General features: G+C 37.4%; 2 protein-coding genes and 2 long non-coding RNA genes across 4 annotated transcripts; 1 reads left to right on the top strand and 3 right to left on the bottom strand.

Annotated features, from left to right (window-relative positions):
* Positions 1 to 1,698: 1,698 nt before the first annotated feature.
* On the bottom strand, positions 1,699 to 2,858 carry LOC149661028 (uncharacterized). The gene is made up of 3 exons (XR_016369062.1): positions 2,594 to 2,858; positions 2,161 to 2,519; positions 1,699 to 2,096 (listed from the first exon to the last, which is right to left on the bottom strand). It is a non-coding gene; the product is annotated as an uncharacterized LOC149661028 (long non-coding RNA).
* Positions 2,859 to 3,116: 258 nt separating this feature from the next.
* LOC149661027 (uncharacterized) lies at positions 3,117 to 3,882 on the top strand. Its single transcript, XR_016369061.1, has 3 exons — positions 3,117 to 3,247; positions 3,312 to 3,551; positions 3,722 to 3,882. It is a non-coding gene; the product is annotated as an uncharacterized LOC149661027 (long non-coding RNA).
* Positions 3,883 to 10,071: 6,189 nt separating this feature from the next.
* On the bottom strand, positions 10,072 to 11,198 carry LOC149661026 (uncharacterized). The gene is made up of 2 exons (XM_089843659.1): positions 11,181 to 11,198; positions 10,072 to 11,139 (listed from the first exon to the last, which is right to left on the bottom strand). Exons 1-2 carry the CDS (start codon positions 11,196 to 11,198, stop codon positions 10,072 to 10,074), a joined length of 1,086 nt encoding a protein of 361 aa, XP_089699785.1.
* LOC149661025 (uncharacterized) lies at positions 11,094 to 13,651 on the bottom strand. Its single transcript, XM_089843658.1, has 5 exons — positions 13,602 to 13,651; positions 11,834 to 12,083; positions 11,714 to 11,770; positions 11,555 to 11,608; positions 11,094 to 11,494 (listed from the first exon to the last, which is right to left on the bottom strand). Exons 1-5 carry the CDS (start codon positions 13,649 to 13,651, stop codon positions 11,261 to 11,263), a joined length of 645 nt encoding a protein of 214 aa, XP_089699784.1. The 3' UTR covers positions 11,094 to 11,260.
* Positions 13,652 to 18,483: the final 4,832 nt, after the last annotated feature.

Raw genomic sequence — 18,483 nt, 5'->3', positions numbered from 1 at the left:
AGCCTTATCAACTTGTTTAGAAATAATGAGACAATTTCAATAGTTTCCCTCTAACATCGTTACTGAACTTTCACCTGGCAGAAGTGTATTAAATGAGTAGAAGTATGCCTACTCTAGTAAAGTAAATTCAAAGTATCATGGTACCTTTCGGTTGGTATTACTTTTATTCTTAACAAGTTAACATGGACGTTACAGGTATTGTTCAAAATGTCCACCAACGGCGTTAAGACAAACATGAACCCGTCTTTCGAAAGATTCTTGGACATGTTGGAAGATTCCTGGCATGTTCCTGATTGTTTGACAACCTTCAATAATTCGTCTTCGCAAGTCTTCCTCATCACGGACTTCATTCTTGTACACGATGTCTTTGAGATGACCCCAAAGATAGAAATCGCACGGATTTAAATCCGGAGATCTGGCTGGCCACGCAACTGGTCCTCCACGCCCAATCCACCTCAAATTAAACGTAGCATTAAGATGTTCTCTAACTGCACGGCTGAAATGTGGGGGTGCCCCGTCGTGCATAAACCACATGTCACGAAGTAATGCTAACGGTATGTCCTCGAGTAGTTCAGGTAAAGTGTCTCTTAAGAACGTGAGATATGCTTCACCATTTAGTCTGGGTGGAAGAAAATGCGGACCTAGTAAATGATTACCGACAATGCCGCACCATACGTCTAAAGAAAATTGCTGTTGGTGACTTCTAACACTAGTTGCGTGTGGGTTTAATTGGCGCCATTCGTGGTGGTTGTGATAGTTCAGAATTCCATCCCGGGAAAAATGTGCCTCGTCGGTTACTAAAAGGACCCGTGGAAATTGATTGTCCTCTACTCTGGCCAAAAACCACTCGCAAAAGTCGATGCGTCTTGGATAATCTGCCGGGTTAAGAGCTTGCACCTTTTGAATATGATACGGGTGAAACTGATGTCCGCGGAGAATTCGCCAGACCAAAACGTGATTAACATGTAATTGTCGTCCAACTTGTCTGGTACTTGTCGAGGGGTCCTCATCGAACATGGCAAGGACGTCTTCCTCGATTTCCTTCATGTCTTCTGGAATGTCTCGCTCTCGAACGTTGTTGGGTTGTACTTGTCCGATGTCCCTCAAGCGCCTGTCAACAGCCTCGAACGTACGACGATTTGGTATGCGTCGTTGCGGAAATTGTTCCTGGTATCGCCGCTGTGCTTCCACTGAAAGCCCTGCGCCAGTCCATACATGAGATGCATGTCTGCATATTCTGCATTGGTATACGCCATACTGTACTACCACACGTTCGTTCGAAGTGATACTGTGACGTTATCAACAACATCGCGTTACTTTATAGCAAACCACCGTTTAGTTTTTACGTTTGCGTCATGACTGTCAGCATTGTTTTTTATTCACGGACTTCATTCTTGTACACGATGTCAAAAAAATCTTTGAGATGACCCCAAAGACTTTTTAGCAAACCACCGTTTATTGTTTACGTTTGTGAATAAAAAACAATGCTGACAGTCATGACGCAAACGTAAAAACTAAACGGTGGTTTGCTATAAAGTAACGCGATGTTGTTGATAACGTCACAGTATCACTTCGAACGAACGTGTGGTAGTACAGTATGGCGTATACCAATGCAGAATATGCAGACATGCATCTCATGTATGGACTGGCGAGACATTCCAGAAGACATGGAGGAAATCGAGGAATACGTCCTTGCCATGTTCGATGAGGACCCCTCGACAAGTACCAGACAAGTTGGACGACAATTACATGTTAATCACGTTTTGGTCTGGCGAATTCTCCGCGGACATCAGTTTCACCCGTATCATATTCAAAAGGTGCAAGCTCTTAACCCGGCAGATTATCCAAGACGCATCGACTTTTGCGAGTGGTTTTTGGCCAGAGTAGAGGACAATCAATTTCCACGGGTCCTTTTAGTAACCGACGAGGCACATTTTTCCCGGGATGGAATTCTGAACTATCACAACCACCACGAATGGCGCCAATTAAACCCACACGCAACTAGTGTTAGAAGTCACCAACAGCAATTTTCTTTAAACGTATGGTGCGGCATTGTCGGTAATCATTTACTAGGTCCGCATTTTCTTCCACCCAGACTAAATGGTGAAGCATATCTCACGTTCTTAAGAGACACTTTACCTGAACTACTCGAGGACATACCGTTAGCATTACTTCGTGACATGTGGTTTATGCACGACGGGGCACCCCCACATTTCAGCCGTGCAGTTAGAGAACATCTTAATGCTACGTTTAATTTGAGGTGGATTGGGCGTGGAGGACCAGTTGCGTGGCCAGCCAGATCTCCGGATTTAAATCCGTGCGATTTCTATCTTTGGGGTCATCTCAAAGACATCGTGTACAAGAATGAAGTCCGTGATGAGGAAGACTTGCGAAGACGAATTATTGAAGGTTGTCAAACAATCAGGAACATGCCAGGAATCTTCCAACATGTCCAAGAATCTTTCGAAAGACGGGTTCATGTTTGTCTTAACGCCGTTGGTGGACATTTTGAACAATACCTGTAACGTCCATGTTAACTTGTTACGAATAAAAGTAATACCAACAGAAAGGTACCATGATACTTTGAATTTACTTTACTAGAGTAGGCATACTTCTACTCATTTAATACACTTCTGCCAGGTGAAAGTTCAATAACGATGTTAGAGGGAAACTATTGAAATTGTCTCATTATTTCTAAACAAGTTGATAAGGCTGAATTTGTTTTAGTCTACATATTCGAATATTTTCTTGTTTTAGGGGCCAATGTTTGGGGGGCCATATCTTCGTTGCAAATTCTTGTACACCCCATGTTCTTTGACACTTTCCACTCAGTTTGACCCAAAGAACACGCCCCTTGATTTATGGCAGACTTATCAGAAACACCCTGTATATTGTATCGCGCTAGAGGAGGAGAGACAGTTGCTTGCAATTTTTTTTGCAATTTATAATTATTATATATCTTTTTAATCCTAGGCAAGATTAGATTTCTACTTGGGAACTTAAACATTACAATTAATATTATCATACTAAACAAAAAAGAAATTAAAGTTCTCCCCGACAGAAGGCGCGCTAAGCAGAGATTTTTCTAATTTCACCAATGATATCGTTTTTGAAGACTCGTCTGCTTAAAAGTTAGGGAGGTTGATTTACTAATAAAGTTAAATGTATTAACAAAATGAAACTCGAGTCAGCGTTTTAAAACTATAACTAGTTTGGGACGGAGATACCATTGCTCACTATTTGTTTGGTAAGTTTAAAATTAAATGATCACTTAACGGAACTGACATAAAATAATAGGTAGATTTTTGCAGAATTAAATTGCAGATTCTTTGCAAAATTAACTAATCATTTTGGCAGTTTCCGCTCTCGCTGGGTTCATCTACTAATAACAGTTACGTAAGTGATAATTATAAAAATAAAATCAACAACTCAAAGATATAAAATGAAATTTATGATCAAATTGAAGCTAATTTCAATCAACGACAAACGGAATCAACTAATCATTTTGGCAGTTTCCACTCTCGCTGGGTTCATCGACTAATAACAGTTACGTAAGTGATAATTATAAAAATAAAATCAACAATCTCATAAAATCAACAACTCAAAATATAAAATGAAATTTATGATCAAAATGAATCTAATTTCAATCAACGAGAAACGGAATCAACGTGTTCATCTCTCCATCCACGGAAATATGAAATTTCTACATGGAACATGAAAGTGCTATCAACCTAACAATTTTTAGAAATGTAATTTTAATCAATGAAACATACTCATTTAAAGTTAACTAATTATAAGTCGCTAATTTGATTATTATATTTAAAAAAATTATATTATTTAAGTAATAAATTTAACGATGGTTTTGATAGTACCAATAGAGTATTCAAGGATTGATTACGTTAATATCAACGTATCAAACAAAAAGTATTTAATCATAATTTGGAATTTCAATTTAAATTTATACAGTTTTTTAAATGCCCATTGAGATTCAGAGTCTGTCACTGAATGTTGAAGATCTCCAGTCTCTACCAAGTGATTTAAATTTTCAGACCCTCTCTGTGGGAAAGGGGGAATTAAATTAACGAGACTTACAAACTGACATCATCCTTAAATTAAATAAGGATTATAAATGAAAAGTTAAATCAAGGTATTGAAGGTTTAATTAACGTTACTATGAAAGTATCAAATTAAAAATTTACAACTTAAGCTCATCAATAAAAAGAACATTAAGATAATTATTAATAGGCATAAACAATTTACAACTTAAGCTCATCAATAAAAAGAACATTACGATAATTATTAATAGGCATGGACAATTTACAACTTAAGCTCATTAATAAAAAGAACATTAAGATAATTATTAATAGGCCTTTCCAATCAGAGTCCTGCACGGGCCGGGCTCAAGCCCGGTCCGGCCCGAGGCCCGGCCCAATCGGGTCGGGCCGAGCCGGGCTTTCCACTTTTGAAAATTGTATCGGGCCGGGTCGGGTCGGGCTTTTAAAATTTTGGAAATTAACGGGCCGGGCCGGGCTTTTAAAATTTTGGAAGTTAACGGGCCGGGCCGGGCCGGGCCGAACATGATTCTCATTTAATCCAAAGTTCAAATGAAAGATAATTTAAATGAGTATTAGCTTCTAAGAACAAATGTAACGAACAATTATCAAAAGAAATGAATAATACACGACGCTAAAGCAAATATGAATTCAAATCATTGATTTTATGTAAAAAAATATAAAAATTACAACTGAACTACGTGTAACGGGCCGGGCCGGGCCGGGCCTGTTCAATTCATTCAATGTGTCGGGCCGGGCCGGGCCGGGCTTGGTTAATGCATGTAACGGGCCGGGCCGGACCGGGCCGAAAAACCAACTATGTACTCGGACTCGGGCCGGGTTTCGGGCTTATTCAAAATTCTAAAACCGGGCCGGGCTTGGGTCGGGCCTGAAAAACTCGGCCCGTGCAGGTCTCTGTTTCCAATTATGGGGGTAGTAAAACTGTACCAGTCCAGAAAGAACGTATAATTTTGTTTAAGAATGGACTAGCAATATTTTACTATTTTGTCTTCCTTAAACTTTGTATTCTGGCAGCTCTGTTGCCAAGAGTTTTTTGTTAGTTTGCCAACCTAGGCCATCGTCACCAAAGCAATGTTTTTTCCTAACCTCAGGCTCATACGCCGAAGTGTGTACCTTATTCTAATGTTAGGAAATGATTTTAAAATATCCATGTGGTGGCATAACTAGTTAAATATCAGCAACAGTTGAAAAACCTTGGCCTAACTTTTAGGGTGGTCTGCTACAGTATAAGGTACAATTCGTTCAGTAATATAAATCGGTTACATAATAATAAAAATATAAATTTAAATAAGATTTGCAAACGCTTCAGAAACTCCCGTTACTCGGACCCTGAGTCCCCGACTCCCCGTCTCCCCGATACACTAAAGACCGAGGCTTAAACCTCCTGAGCGTCCGTGTAGCTCGCGGCCATCTTTATTGTTTACATGGGCTCGTCACTACAGGGTAGGAAATAAGACAGGTTTACAAGTTCCAAACCAGTTTATTAATTTCTCGGACCAGTTTATTTATTCCAAAAGTTGGGGTCAGTGGTATCAGGGAGCACTTTATTAATTATGGTTTTTGGAAAAAATAGACGGTGGGACCAGTTTATAAATTCGGGGTTCCTTATTAGAATTTTTCTAGCTCAACACATTTTTCTACCAATTCTACTCCTAGGTAGTTAGTACTCCTTGGCTACAACTTCCCTACAAAAGTTTTGTATTCTATTATCTATTTATCTTGTCTAGCGTCTATACTCTAGAATGAGTCTCTTGTAGTCAACAGTCTAGACCATAGCCAGTACTAGTTGTCAGTAGTCGTATTTCTCAGTAGTGTATGGTCACATTACAAGATTTTGATCTGGCTTACTGATAGCGAGAGAAGATATTGCCACCGAATTTATGTAAAATGCAATAAGGAATAAGGATAGTTCAGAAAAGGATTAAGAACTTCAAATATCATTAGACATGTTGATTGATATTTAGTGGCAACTAGTTGAAAAATTGTGATAAGAAATAAAAGTTAACTGTTATGGATTGTTATATGCTACTTTTTCCTACAGTAAAAAATTCAAATTCAATTAGAATTTTCAGCTTCTTTACTTTTGTGTATTTACGTGCTTTTTATTCTCACCATTTTAGGAATTTAATTTATAGTGGGACCGGTAAAATAATAATTAATGCGAGGGTCACTGGTCCCAAGGACCACCACCACATCCGCGACACCAATTCGCCGCCGCCCACTCCGAAACAGACGAGCGCCTGAAAGGCTCAACCTATGAGACAGCAGCTAAACCAAGTTTTCACCATAATAACAATAACCTCATGAAGGACAGTATAAATAATAAGTTTAAACAAACTTTTCATCATAATAACAATAACCTCATAAAGGACAGTCTAAATAATGACTTTATTCAAACTTTTCACCACAATAACAATAACCTCATAAAGGACAGTATAAAATAGTGAGTTAAACGAAGTTAAATCTGAATTACAATCTACCTCATTAAGCTCATTCAAACTGTTACAAATGCATAGCGCAATATTACAAGTTGCCAATGATCTTCGAATTTTATTGTTAAACCCTCACATTATCTTAAGACTCATACAGTCACTGGGTTTTAATCTCACGGGAGAGTATTGCTATATTCGTAATTCCCGCCTATTCCAAACACAACCTAGATGGCGCCCCATCCTCAGATATCGATTGATTGTAACCCCCATTTTCTAAGCATGAGATATAGGAGAGAACATTCCTCACTTCTTTATCCGCACTCAAGCGGCATCCTTGCCACCCAATGTAACGAATGACCATAATCATATGGTAGAATAAATCTTGGATACTGATTAGTATATCTCGCCTAATTAATCCACCAAGACTTGAACACTACAGTTAATTACTTATTTAATTAAACTGTAAACCAAATTCTTACTAGATTGGTTTTATTCATAATCGGAATGCTATTTTATAAACAATGGAAAAAAACCTGAAAATTTAAAATTTTCCGGGGTCAATGAATATAGTAATACTAATTCTAGTCACTAGAGGGCGCGAAAAGTGTAATCTGGCCGGGGCCATCTTGTTTTCATAAAGGAGAAGCGCAGCACTTATTTGAGACGAATGAGATGATTGTTTTTGGCGCAGGACAAAAAATAATTTGCTAAAAATAACCTAATCAAAATCTAACCCCAAAAAAACCCAGATTACATTTTACATGTTAGGTACCGGGGTCGGGGTGATATAAAGCTAATGAATCTAATTCACCACTTTAGAGATAAGAACTGCGCATGACCAGAACAGTGGCGCGCTCGTGTGAGGAAACAGGGAACTTAAAGTTATGTCACTTGCATCGTCTGCTTTTTTACCATGCCGCTTGAAGTTCTGTTCTTGAGTGTAAGCCTTGCACGGATTATATATATTAAAGGGGGGCAATATATGAAACGCGTTTTCGTTACTTTTGACGTTTGAGTTTCTGATAGTAAAACTGTTAAGTGATGAACAGCAAAACTATGTTCGATATTTCTACACTTAGAAATGTGTTAGATACACCAAAGGATTATAAGAAGAATAAAGCCTGGGTTAAATCTTTACAAGATTTTGCTGGTAGTACCGAAGAAGAATTTATTCGATTATACCAATATAATCGACCAAGGCAAACGAAGGGACACAGTTTAAGGGAGGAAGGCTATGTTCAGAAAATATTTTACAACCCAAAACCTTTTGAAGAATACAATGATGTTTGTGCCGTGAGGGCTAATGTTTTTCCTTCAATGAAAAAAGGAAACTATTCCGTAATACTAGGGTTCAGGAAGTCTACTGGTGCAGTGCTATATAGCTATTGCAAATGCCCATGTGGGTAAGTTAAACTCGGTGTTCATGCAAATTTATCTATATATCTAAGTTTAAGGCTTTCCTTTCAGTCAGTTGGGAAAGTGCCACCACTCGGCCGCAGTTTTTGACCTTTTGCTCAGTTGTCAGAGAGATTTGGAACTACCTGATGATGTTACATCCACAGGGAAGTTATGCAAGTGGATTAATCCGGGTGGTAATAGTTTATCGTATCCGAAATCGATCGATGACTTAGACATTGTGAAACGTCAGCGTTTCAAAACAATTAAACCGAAGAACTTATTTAAAAAGGATTTCGATCCAAGAAAATTAAGTTGCCGGGTGATTGACCAAAAGAAACGATTGCTGCTTTTCAAAGAATTAGCTGAAAAAAACCCGTCAAGTGCATTTGTTCAGCATTTTGAAGATTTACCAGTTGAAGGGGCACACAAGCAAATTTGCAATTTTGCGATTGAACGACCCACGCTACCAACTAGCCAAAGCACATCATCCTCAACCTTGCAAACCGCCACGTCTACAGCTATTCAAACCTCTGTATTGTCAGCCATTGAAGCAGCAAACAATCCAGGGCCATGTCAATCAACTAGCCAAATACCTTCACGCATCCTAAGCCCTATAAAAAACAGAAACATTTTGGGACGAAGTAGTGGTAGCCCGAGAAAAAGTCTGGATCCAAAATTCGACGATTCCCTTTCTCTACATTCGCGGAAATTCCGTGACGCTGTTCATAGTTTTGTTAAACAAAATTATCCAATTTTAAATGAAGCAGAAATTAGGGGAATTGAAATAAAGACTAGAGAACAAGGGTCAAGTGAAGATTGGATAAAAGAAAGGCGGTCGAGACTTACGTCTTCAAATTATGGCATAATGGCAAAATGCACGACAGAACCTGACAAGCGCCTTAAGAACCTACTGTATGGCAAAACCCTGGAAAATATACCGGCAATCCGTCATGGAAAAGAACAAGAGGATACCGCTGTATTAAATTATGTTAATTTTAAATGTCAAGAAGGCAATCCAGTTACCGTATCTAATAGCGGTTTGTTTGTTAGTAAAGACTTTTCATTTTTAGCGGCATCTCCAGATAGGCTCGTGTATGACCAGATATCCCAAAGTCATGGGCTTTTAGAAGTCAAATGTCCATATTCCAAAAAAAATGCTACCATTGCTGCTTGTATACAAAACAAAACCTTCTACTTAAAAGAGGAAAATAACTCTATACAACTGAGAAAGAGCCATAACTACTATTATCAAATTCAAGGGCAAATGTTAGTAACTGAGCGACTTTGGTGTGATTTTTTTGTCTTTCTTGGAAAGAATAAAGACCAGCAAGTTTGCATTAGAGTAAATAAAGACGAAGAATTTTGCAAAAGCTTGCTTCAAAGGCTATGCTACTTTTTTTGTATGCATTTGTACCTGAACTCATGTTAAGCAGGGTTAAATCTAATCGACCTCTCTACGGAGAAAACAAATTTAAACCTTTCCCCAAGAATGGAAACTTTGACGCTGTTAGCGAAATAAACTATATTTTCAAGTAAACATGAAAAACTAGTTCCTCTACGAATGCTTACAATGGCCTTTGAGGGAAGAAAGCTCCTTCCAAATGTTTTATCTTGGTCTTTTTTGTTGATGATATGAGATAAATTGGTTTCTAAGACAAGCATTTATAATTTTAATAGTTTTGCAAGCTGTGGTAACATATTTTTTGGTATTTCATTGTTAATCAACAAAGCCATGTGATTGAACAAGCATTTATTATTTATTTTGATAGTTTTGCAAGCTGTGATAACATTTTTTTTGGTATCTCATTGTTAATGAAGAAAATCATGTGGTTGAACAAGCATTTATTATTTATTTTGATAGTTTAGCAAGCTGTGATAACATATATTTTTTGGTATCTCATTTTTAATCAACAAAGTCATGTGATTACATCAAAACTTTCTAATTTTGATCTTAAAGTTATTAAAAATGTGAAAACTCGTGTTTATAACATACTTAGAGTGGCATAATTCAAGTTAATTACCGGTTAAATAACGGGGTTCAGTGTTTTTAAAAACAACTAAATGTTTTTTAAAAAAACTAAATGTGTTTTTTAAAAAAACTAAATCAAATGTGTTTTTTAAAAAAACTAAATCAATGTGTGTTTTAGTTTCCTTTAAAATGCTTTTCATCATTCATCTTCAATAAGCGATAGATCAGTTCCCCTAATAAGTGCTGGGAAAAAATTTGTTAGTAATGAACAAACGTTGATAATATTTTCAGCCTCGTCAGCCATTGAGAGTGGTATCGGACCATCAAATATATGGAAGGTTTTAATGCGTCTTATAGCCCTCTCTACGTGGACCCTAACTTTAGCTATACTTCTAGTTTTTAAAACTTCATCCACTGACATTTGTGGGTTTTTACTCGCAAAAAACTTTGGAGGAATGAGTAATCCTACTCCTTCTGGCATAATATCTTGTATTTCGAAACCCTTGTCAACCATAACATCGTCACCCGGATCCATAAGCTCTAAAACTTTACAATCTTGCACTATAAACTTGTCTGATGTGCCCCCACCGTAAAGCTTTGAAACAAAGGTGATCATCCCTGCGGGCGAGATTCCTATCAGACATTTTAAAGTGTTATAGTTTTTGTATGAAGAAAATGTAGCCCTTTGCGCTAATATTGATGAAGGTCTTTCCACTCTAAACTCTGTGCAGTCAAGAATAATCCGGGTGTTTGGGAAATAATGAAATGAAGGCGGAGTCGTCTCGCGGGTCTTAGCTTGAGTAGGAAATGGGCACAAACCCTTTAGTTCGAAGTTTAACAAGTGGATCCATGTTGTTATTGTCACTGATATTGTAGCTTCTGACAGGCCAAAAATCCTCGAAAGTTCTTTCACGGGTAACCCAACTCTCAAACGTAAAAGAACTAAGAAAAGTTCATCTTCAAGGGAAAGCTTTCTTTTTGATCCTGGTTTATATTTAAGGTCGTACTGCTGTTTGGTTTTCTTCCCTCGCCAGTATTGCATTCCAATAGCGTTATCTTCAACATATTTCACTAACCCACCAAATGTTTCGAAATTAGGCAAACCAGTGTAGAAAGTACAATTTTCCGGATTATCTTTGATTATAGAAACATTTAGAAGCCTTCCTTTGTACTTTCGAGCTTTACTCTTCCATTTCTCCACTCCTTGTGTCAGAATTTCAATTTTGTTCTCTTTGCGTTTTACTTGATTTTTCAACGAAGCTATCTCCTGTTTCAAGTCTTCCACAGTTTGATTATATTTTTCAATACTAAATCCCGGATTTTCATTTTCTACGCTTAGAATTCCAGAGTTATTATCTGTATCGTTGCTTACATTGAAAGAGTCGGTGCTAGTGATGTTTAACACTGGTTCCAAAAGAGATTCCTAAATTAAATACGTTATAAAAAGGTTTGTTGGTAAAAATATTATTTAAATAGTTTAAAATTCTGGCAACACATACCTGTCTCGATGAAATATCCTCGACGTATGTTGAGCAACTTAAATGGCTGCTGATAAGGTTGTTGCTTTCATCGTCGAAACTGATGCTATCAATAGCTCTCGAAATTTCCACACTTTCTTCCATCTAAATTAAATACATAGTATAAAACTCCGTTTAAAATAGTTTGTTGACCAGTGAACTTACGGTAACATCACCACTTGAAGTGATGTTAGGGTCATCAATATTTTCCTCTTCACACTGTTAATAAATACGTAGTTTTAATTTGTTATTAAGAGTACTTACATAAGAAATTCAGGATATGCAAGCATATTTGTTTAAATTTAAAACCTCCAAATCCCTTACTCTTATCATTGGGACAGGAGTCACAGGATCTTCCGAGGCCTTGACAGAACTTGAATCCTATAGTCAAAGAAGGCATTTTAGTATGTTATAAACTGTAAAACTAATGATAGATTAACTTACTGAATTATTTTGTGTCCAGTAAAATATTGTTGGAAACGAACCTTCCTTTAAAAAACGTTTTTTCACGTTTATGAAAGGTCGATATTGATCCTTAGTGAAATGCTCCGAACAAACTTTAGTAGACTTTGTTACTTTGATGTTCACATCAAGTGTTCCTTTAACTTGGTTTAACCACTTAACCCTTAACTCCGATTTTATGGGGAAAGAATGGAATGATAAATGCTTACAAGAAGGTTTCAGAGAACGATTTCTACAAAACGGAACGCAACAAGAAAACCCACCCGGTACGGCCATTGGTGACGCTGTTATTATAAGCGTATTCACTAAGCCTTGACCACGCGGCACCTGCCCCTACTAGTTCGCTTCCCTGCTTAACTTTTTTAATATTCTTCAGCTACCAATATTTTCCACTAGGGGCGCAAGAGTATCTCTAAAGTGGTGAATTTCGAATAGTAGTATAATTTGAAAAAAAGCGTGACTTCAATATTTCCTCTCTTTCCATACGATTTTGTTAATTATTTCCGGTTTATGGGAATTTAATCTTAAAAAATCATTTGATATTATGCCAAGAATAATCGTCTTTAAAAAGCAGTTCGTAACTTTCTTATTTGGAAGCAGAAATTCTGCGTAATTACTCTCATTTTAAAGTTCTCTGTTCCGAATTCGTCGGTTTGAAAACGGGGTGCGCGGAAAAATCGTTATTTTCATATTTTTTGCTAGACTTTATTTAAACTAGGTCAGTTTTTGAAATGGAAAATTTTCGTTCGCATTTCAGATGCCAAAAACTAGACAGCCTTCCTCAGGGATTACAAATAAACAATAAAGCTTGGCTCGTGGATAAAATGCGGAAAATTATGTATTTGACATTCGAAATGTTCAATCGTGGTTTACCCATTGTACATTCAAATGGTTATACTATATTCTCGTATTAAATTTGGGGGTTATACGATATTCCAGTAGTGGCTTCGGACTTAATATTATACAATCAGAGATAGATTTAACTTTAGAAGTAGGAATGGAGAACGGTTAGTGTTTAATTCAGTCCGACTCATAGCCCAGTATAGAGCCCCTCCCTCCAACACGTAACGAAAAAAAACTAGGGTTTGATGACGTTGCTGACGGGGACGGCGAAAAATACGTAATTCCTTTTAACCTCTGTCGTTATGACCCGCCTCTTCTTTCATACCCCCCTCCCGTCCCGGGGATGGGGGTCCGGGACTTTGACGCGCGCCCACATTACTCTGTTCTCCATTCCTACTTCTAAAATTAAATCTATCCTTCATACAATTCACCATGATGAAAAATCGAAAGGTCAGGAGCGGCTCTTACCACGTTTTTGATGCCAACATCAACAAGAGAGTTAGGCATGGGTTGGAAAACTATTTTTGAATTCGAAGTGATTGTAAAATAGTTTTCAGGACAATGTTGTTCGTCTTTTAACAATTACTTTCATCAGAAGGGGATAATAGAAGAAGGTTGACACTCTGTATCCTCTTAATACTTTAGCTATGTAACATGATTCATCCCTAGATTCACACCCTTTTTCTTTGGTCTTCTGCTCACCAAACTTCAGATGGGTAACTATCGCACCGTGCTAGGGTGAATTCTATAACTATTTGGTATTTACTAAACCCTCAGCAATCAATTAACCAACAAACCTTGATTGTCTTGACGTGGGACAAAAATTAATGCACAAGCGCATGCGCCTTGGAAAATAATTAAACGCTAATAGGGAATTATCTATCGTGTACGTGATTCGGTTTAGTACCCTTGCTCCAAATGTTGGTTGTTAAGAATTATGATACAATTACCCCGCATTGTGGTGTTACACTTCTCTCGAAAAGAGGTATTATATACTTCTACTTTCATGAACCTTTCTAATAATTACAAGTCAAAGTAACTAAATTTCAAATTATTTAACTGGCTGTGGTGAAACACACTATATTTCGATGTCTGAATGATGAAACAGAGCGGAGCCTCCGAAATGAACTAGGCCCATGCATGTCAAATTTTATGTGGGGAAAAATCCAGGTTTTTAAGGAAAATATTTTCACCATATATGTGTACAAGATGGCGCTTATATTGCCGTTGTGACCGGGGTCTTCCTTAAATTATCGTTGATATTTTAGGGGTCAGTCATAAAATTTTTATGATAGAGAAAAGTTTCATCCTAAAATTAACGTAAATGTTTTTGGGGCTATTCACTTTTTATTGAACCTTTCGGTTAGATTGTATTGAGGACAACAAAATAAATTATTTCAATTAAAATTATTCAGTAAGAGTAACAAAAACCTATACTTACAATCCGCGACCTTGGCCCAAATACTGAAGCAGTCGACAGGGTCACGGGGTTGAACTTTCTTTATTTTACGGCCGTGTAAGCGCCCCCAAGCGGAAAAACACGGCGAACTAAATTAGTTAAAAAAATATTCTCGCTTCGCCACACGCATGGGCCTAGTTCATTTCGGAGGCTCCGAACAGAGTTTCTCATAAATGTATTTAATCGATATTAACCGAAACTTAAAGCAAAATAACCAAGACTCGAACTTTCACTTCGTTGACACATATTCCAATTCTGTGTAGCCTTCTTATTTCCATTGTATTGTTATCTGTCTCATTCACTCGTAAGAGAAATGTAAATTTCGTCGTGTAATATTGAGCTAAGCAAGAAAAATAGACCAATACACACGCGTTAGAAATTTATACGGAGATACAAAGTTACTTGACACTGAAGGAAATGGTAAAGAAGGCTACATAGTTCCGAGACGGTAGTGTCAAGTTATGCTTAGATTTATGAGTTTACTGTGCAGCAGCAAGAGTAGATACGTGGAGTAATGAAATGCTGGTCGGTATATAGATATCTTTGCTGGATTTTTGCCGCGAAATTGAAAAGAACTAGGGCTTTTATACAGCTGGTCTGCTACACGCGTAGTTCAGATATCAATACATAGTTTTCGGATCAGAAGTTTGATACCATTTACACCAGGAGGTGAGGCTACTAAGCCAAGTAGCCTGACCAACCGGTTGAAATGGTATCAATCCTTAATAATGTATAATTTGTAGTACATTTCGACTTCAAACAAGGTTCGTGTCCCGAAAAACCTAAGTGTTTTACCTACCATAAACTTCAAAAGTATTATTTAATAATATCAGGGATAGATTTAATTTTATAAGTAGGAATGGAGAACAGAGTAATACTGGGCGCGCGTCAAAGTCCCAGACCCCCTTCCCCGGGACGGGGAGTATTTAAGAAGAGGTGGGTCATAGCGACAGAGGTAAAAAGGAATTACGTACGTATTTTTCGCCGTCCCCGTCAGCAACGTCATCAAAACGTAGTTTAAGTGAGGCAATAATATAATTTGAACTTTTTGTTACGTGTTGGAGGGAGGGGCTCTATACTGGTCTTCGAGCCGGACTGAAGTAAATACTAACCGTACTCCATTCCTACTTCTAAAATTAAATCTATCCCTGATAAAATTTATTGTTTTTAGTGAAACATTTTAGGTTTTTTTCTTATTATTGATCAGTGACATTTGAATGACAATTACGACAATACAAGCAGCTGTTTAAAATAAAAAAAAAACACCAATAAAACCGAGTTTGCTAAGTTTTTTTTAATAAAGTCCATGTTTTTTCGTACCCTGACTTCTAGACCTAAACACCCCAAATCGCTGTGTATGTTACAGAGTTGATAGGCTAACGATTTTTACTAAACACAAAATAGAGAATAGATGCTCGTCAACAGTTCCTGTTTTCATTATTTCAAAGATGGCCTACGGGAACGTCATCTTCAATCTTCTTCTTTTTGTTTCCCTACCAAGTGCTAAATCTCTAGTTTTGACTGGGAGGAGGAACTAGGAGAGGAAACGCAAGAAGAGAAACTGTCGCGCTTTCTTGAGGGTCGTGGGACTGTCCTAACGCCCAGATACGGTATCACGTGACTCTGTAGTCTAAAATGGGAAGACGAACGATGAATGCGATGACATTTTCTCAACATCGGACCAAAATACTCACTTCTCCATATCATTCGTCCTCCTAGGTTATGACTGTGAATCAGTTTCCCGTTTCATATGACCATGATCATAGAGCATGCCTTGCGAAATAAATTTTTACCGAGAATTATTTACGGCTTAATAGACCATTTCGGAAATTTCGTACAGAGAAACCAACACACAAGGGCAATCGAGGTCGCCATTTTGGTATTCTCCATCTCGCCATGAAGATCCGCTAGAGGCAGTGCGAGTTGGCTAGCCTCCAGCGTGTAGTGAACTCTGGCTCCATCTGGCGGTGCTTCTTGGCGCGAGGGAGAATACCCCAATGGCAGTCTCGCCCCTGCTGTGTTGGTCTATGATAAGTGACTGCATCCCAAATTACAATTGAAAAACTGTGTTAGGAAACCATGGAGGGCAGAGGTTGATGGAGTTGTAATTGATTCCGAAGACATCGAAAAGAGACTTTTGTAAAGTGTCGGACCGGAGCACTACTCACTTTATATCTACTCTCAGTAACAGTTTGAGGGAAAGATGCTCTGCGGCATAATGAGAGCTTTGTAATTCAAATATTCCCATCCCGTGAGAGGGCAGCTTCGCGAAAGAGTTATGTCAGAGATGAATCGACGTTTCCAGCGAAATGTGGATAAAAGAAATAATCGGGGTTTGATAAAGTGAGTGAGATAATAATATGCTAAAAAATGTGGCAAGTTCAAGCTAAGTGTTTAAATGTCACGCAACGTTTTTTATAAATTTGGTTACATTGGGAGCTTTCGATTCGGGGATTAGCATAAGATTTGTGAGATACTTCAAGGGCCATTCTGCATGGTGGGTTGAATGCGAGGGGAACGCTGAAACCAACCAATATGGCTGTCAGAAAGACTAAGGAGGGTAATGTACTTAAATAACCGGTAATTTACCAAATACCTTCGTAAGTTACCTATTATATCATTATCATACCGTAATTTTTCAATGGTGATTTACCCTTGTAAATTTGAAAACAGTTTCCAAATATTGGTTCTAAGTGTACTAGATTGACAGAGACTATAACAAGATATAATAGTTGCGCTCCATCGTTTGGAAATAGACCCAACCAATAAATAAACAAGTTGGCTTGGTCTAGTCTCCATCTAAGGGATAGGATCACGTGACTAATAAAGTTTGCTGCAGTACCATCTGTCGTTGAGCGACGAAAATAAATCTCTTATTTTTCTAATTGGTTTACAGTCTGACTCTTGAGGTAAAACGGCTTCTGCGCACGGCGATATAAAGCCAGTCAGGTTATCTCTTTTTCACCTCAAGACCCGAGGTCGAGATCTGAGCTGTTATAAAAATTCAAAAGATTTGTTGGTTTGGTCTATAGGCCTACGGCACTCGCAATTTATTTGGGCTGTGAAATGCTGAGAAGACCCTATCTAAAACTATGCTATAATGAGATTCATGATTTGTTACGGAACCCTCCTCCTGAATAAATACTAACACTTAATTTCACGATATGTAATTTGTGAACAGCCCCTATTATTTTTTTTAATAATTTATTAAGTTTCATAAATAATAATAATTCGGTGACGCGGAAAATTATTTCCAGAAACTTATTTAATATTTAACGACGAATAAATATTAAATCAAAAGCCTGAAATTAAATATATTAAATTATTAATTGCGTTTTTAATGAACACAGAGTAAATAAATAATTATAACCGGATTAAAATCCGCAGAAACAATAATCTCTTCTGCTATCATTAAACGAAGTTGCAGCTTAAAAGAAGACTGAAATGGTCAGGCAACCATTTTTAATCGATTTAGATCAATAAAATAATATAACCGAACATTTTCCATTAAATTTATATAAATTAGTTAGCGTTACTTATTTTTACAAAAAATTATCGTTAGGCTTAGCATTTTAACTTTCCAAACCTTTATATCAAACTGGAGATCATTTTTCGTAATATTGCGAAAATTATTTTGATGTTTTATATTTCAATATAATCCAATTAAAAATGTTTATCCGCCCAGTTAATTCCCCCTCAGCGACAAGAATTATATTACAATTTAACAAACCGCAGGCATACGATTAGGGTTAAGGTTTTAGGCTTTAATTTTATGTACGGCACAAAAAAGGGAAGAAGGGAATACAATATGCTGTTTAATCTAGGTATTAGCATAAGTTTATAAAATATGGTTCATTAGTATGACACTTACCTATTCTTTGTAATGCTAGAGACTTACTGAAAGCCAGTTTGAGAACAACGCAAGAGTTGACTGCACTCGGTTTGCAGTCCCTCTTCCTATTTAGTCTGTACCAAGCCTTTGACAGCGCCTCACCAGGCGTCGCTTTACGAGAATCTAGGACGTTTCACCTAAGTCACTTCATCACAAGCTCTCAGTAACTAGTAACAAACTTACGGAACATATCTTATGAACTTATGGTATTAGGATTATAGAAGCGTTCAAAAAACTAATGGCACGATAAGTTTAGCCCTTGGCAACAGTACCGAAAGATCACTATTTTGATTGGGTTAAACTAATTATAATGAGGCCGAGGGCTAGTCACTCAAGAGTAATCGTTGTACACGCTGTACCTTTGTCAGAAATAATAAAAAACACACTAAATCTTTAAAAGATTAGCCTTTGACAATGCTTAAATGATTACACGTAACC

This window comes from Phalangium opilio, unplaced genomic scaffold (genome assembly GCF_054372755.1).
Source record: "Phalangium opilio isolate 3A_F unplaced genomic scaffold, DU_Popi_V2 ptg000070l_1, whole genome shotgun sequence".
NCBI lineage: Eukaryota > Metazoa > Arthropoda > Arachnida > Opiliones > Phalangiidae > Phalangium > Phalangium opilio.
The sequence above is the reverse complement of the archived record's forward strand: the minus strand, read 5'-3'. Positions and strand labels throughout refer to the sequence as shown.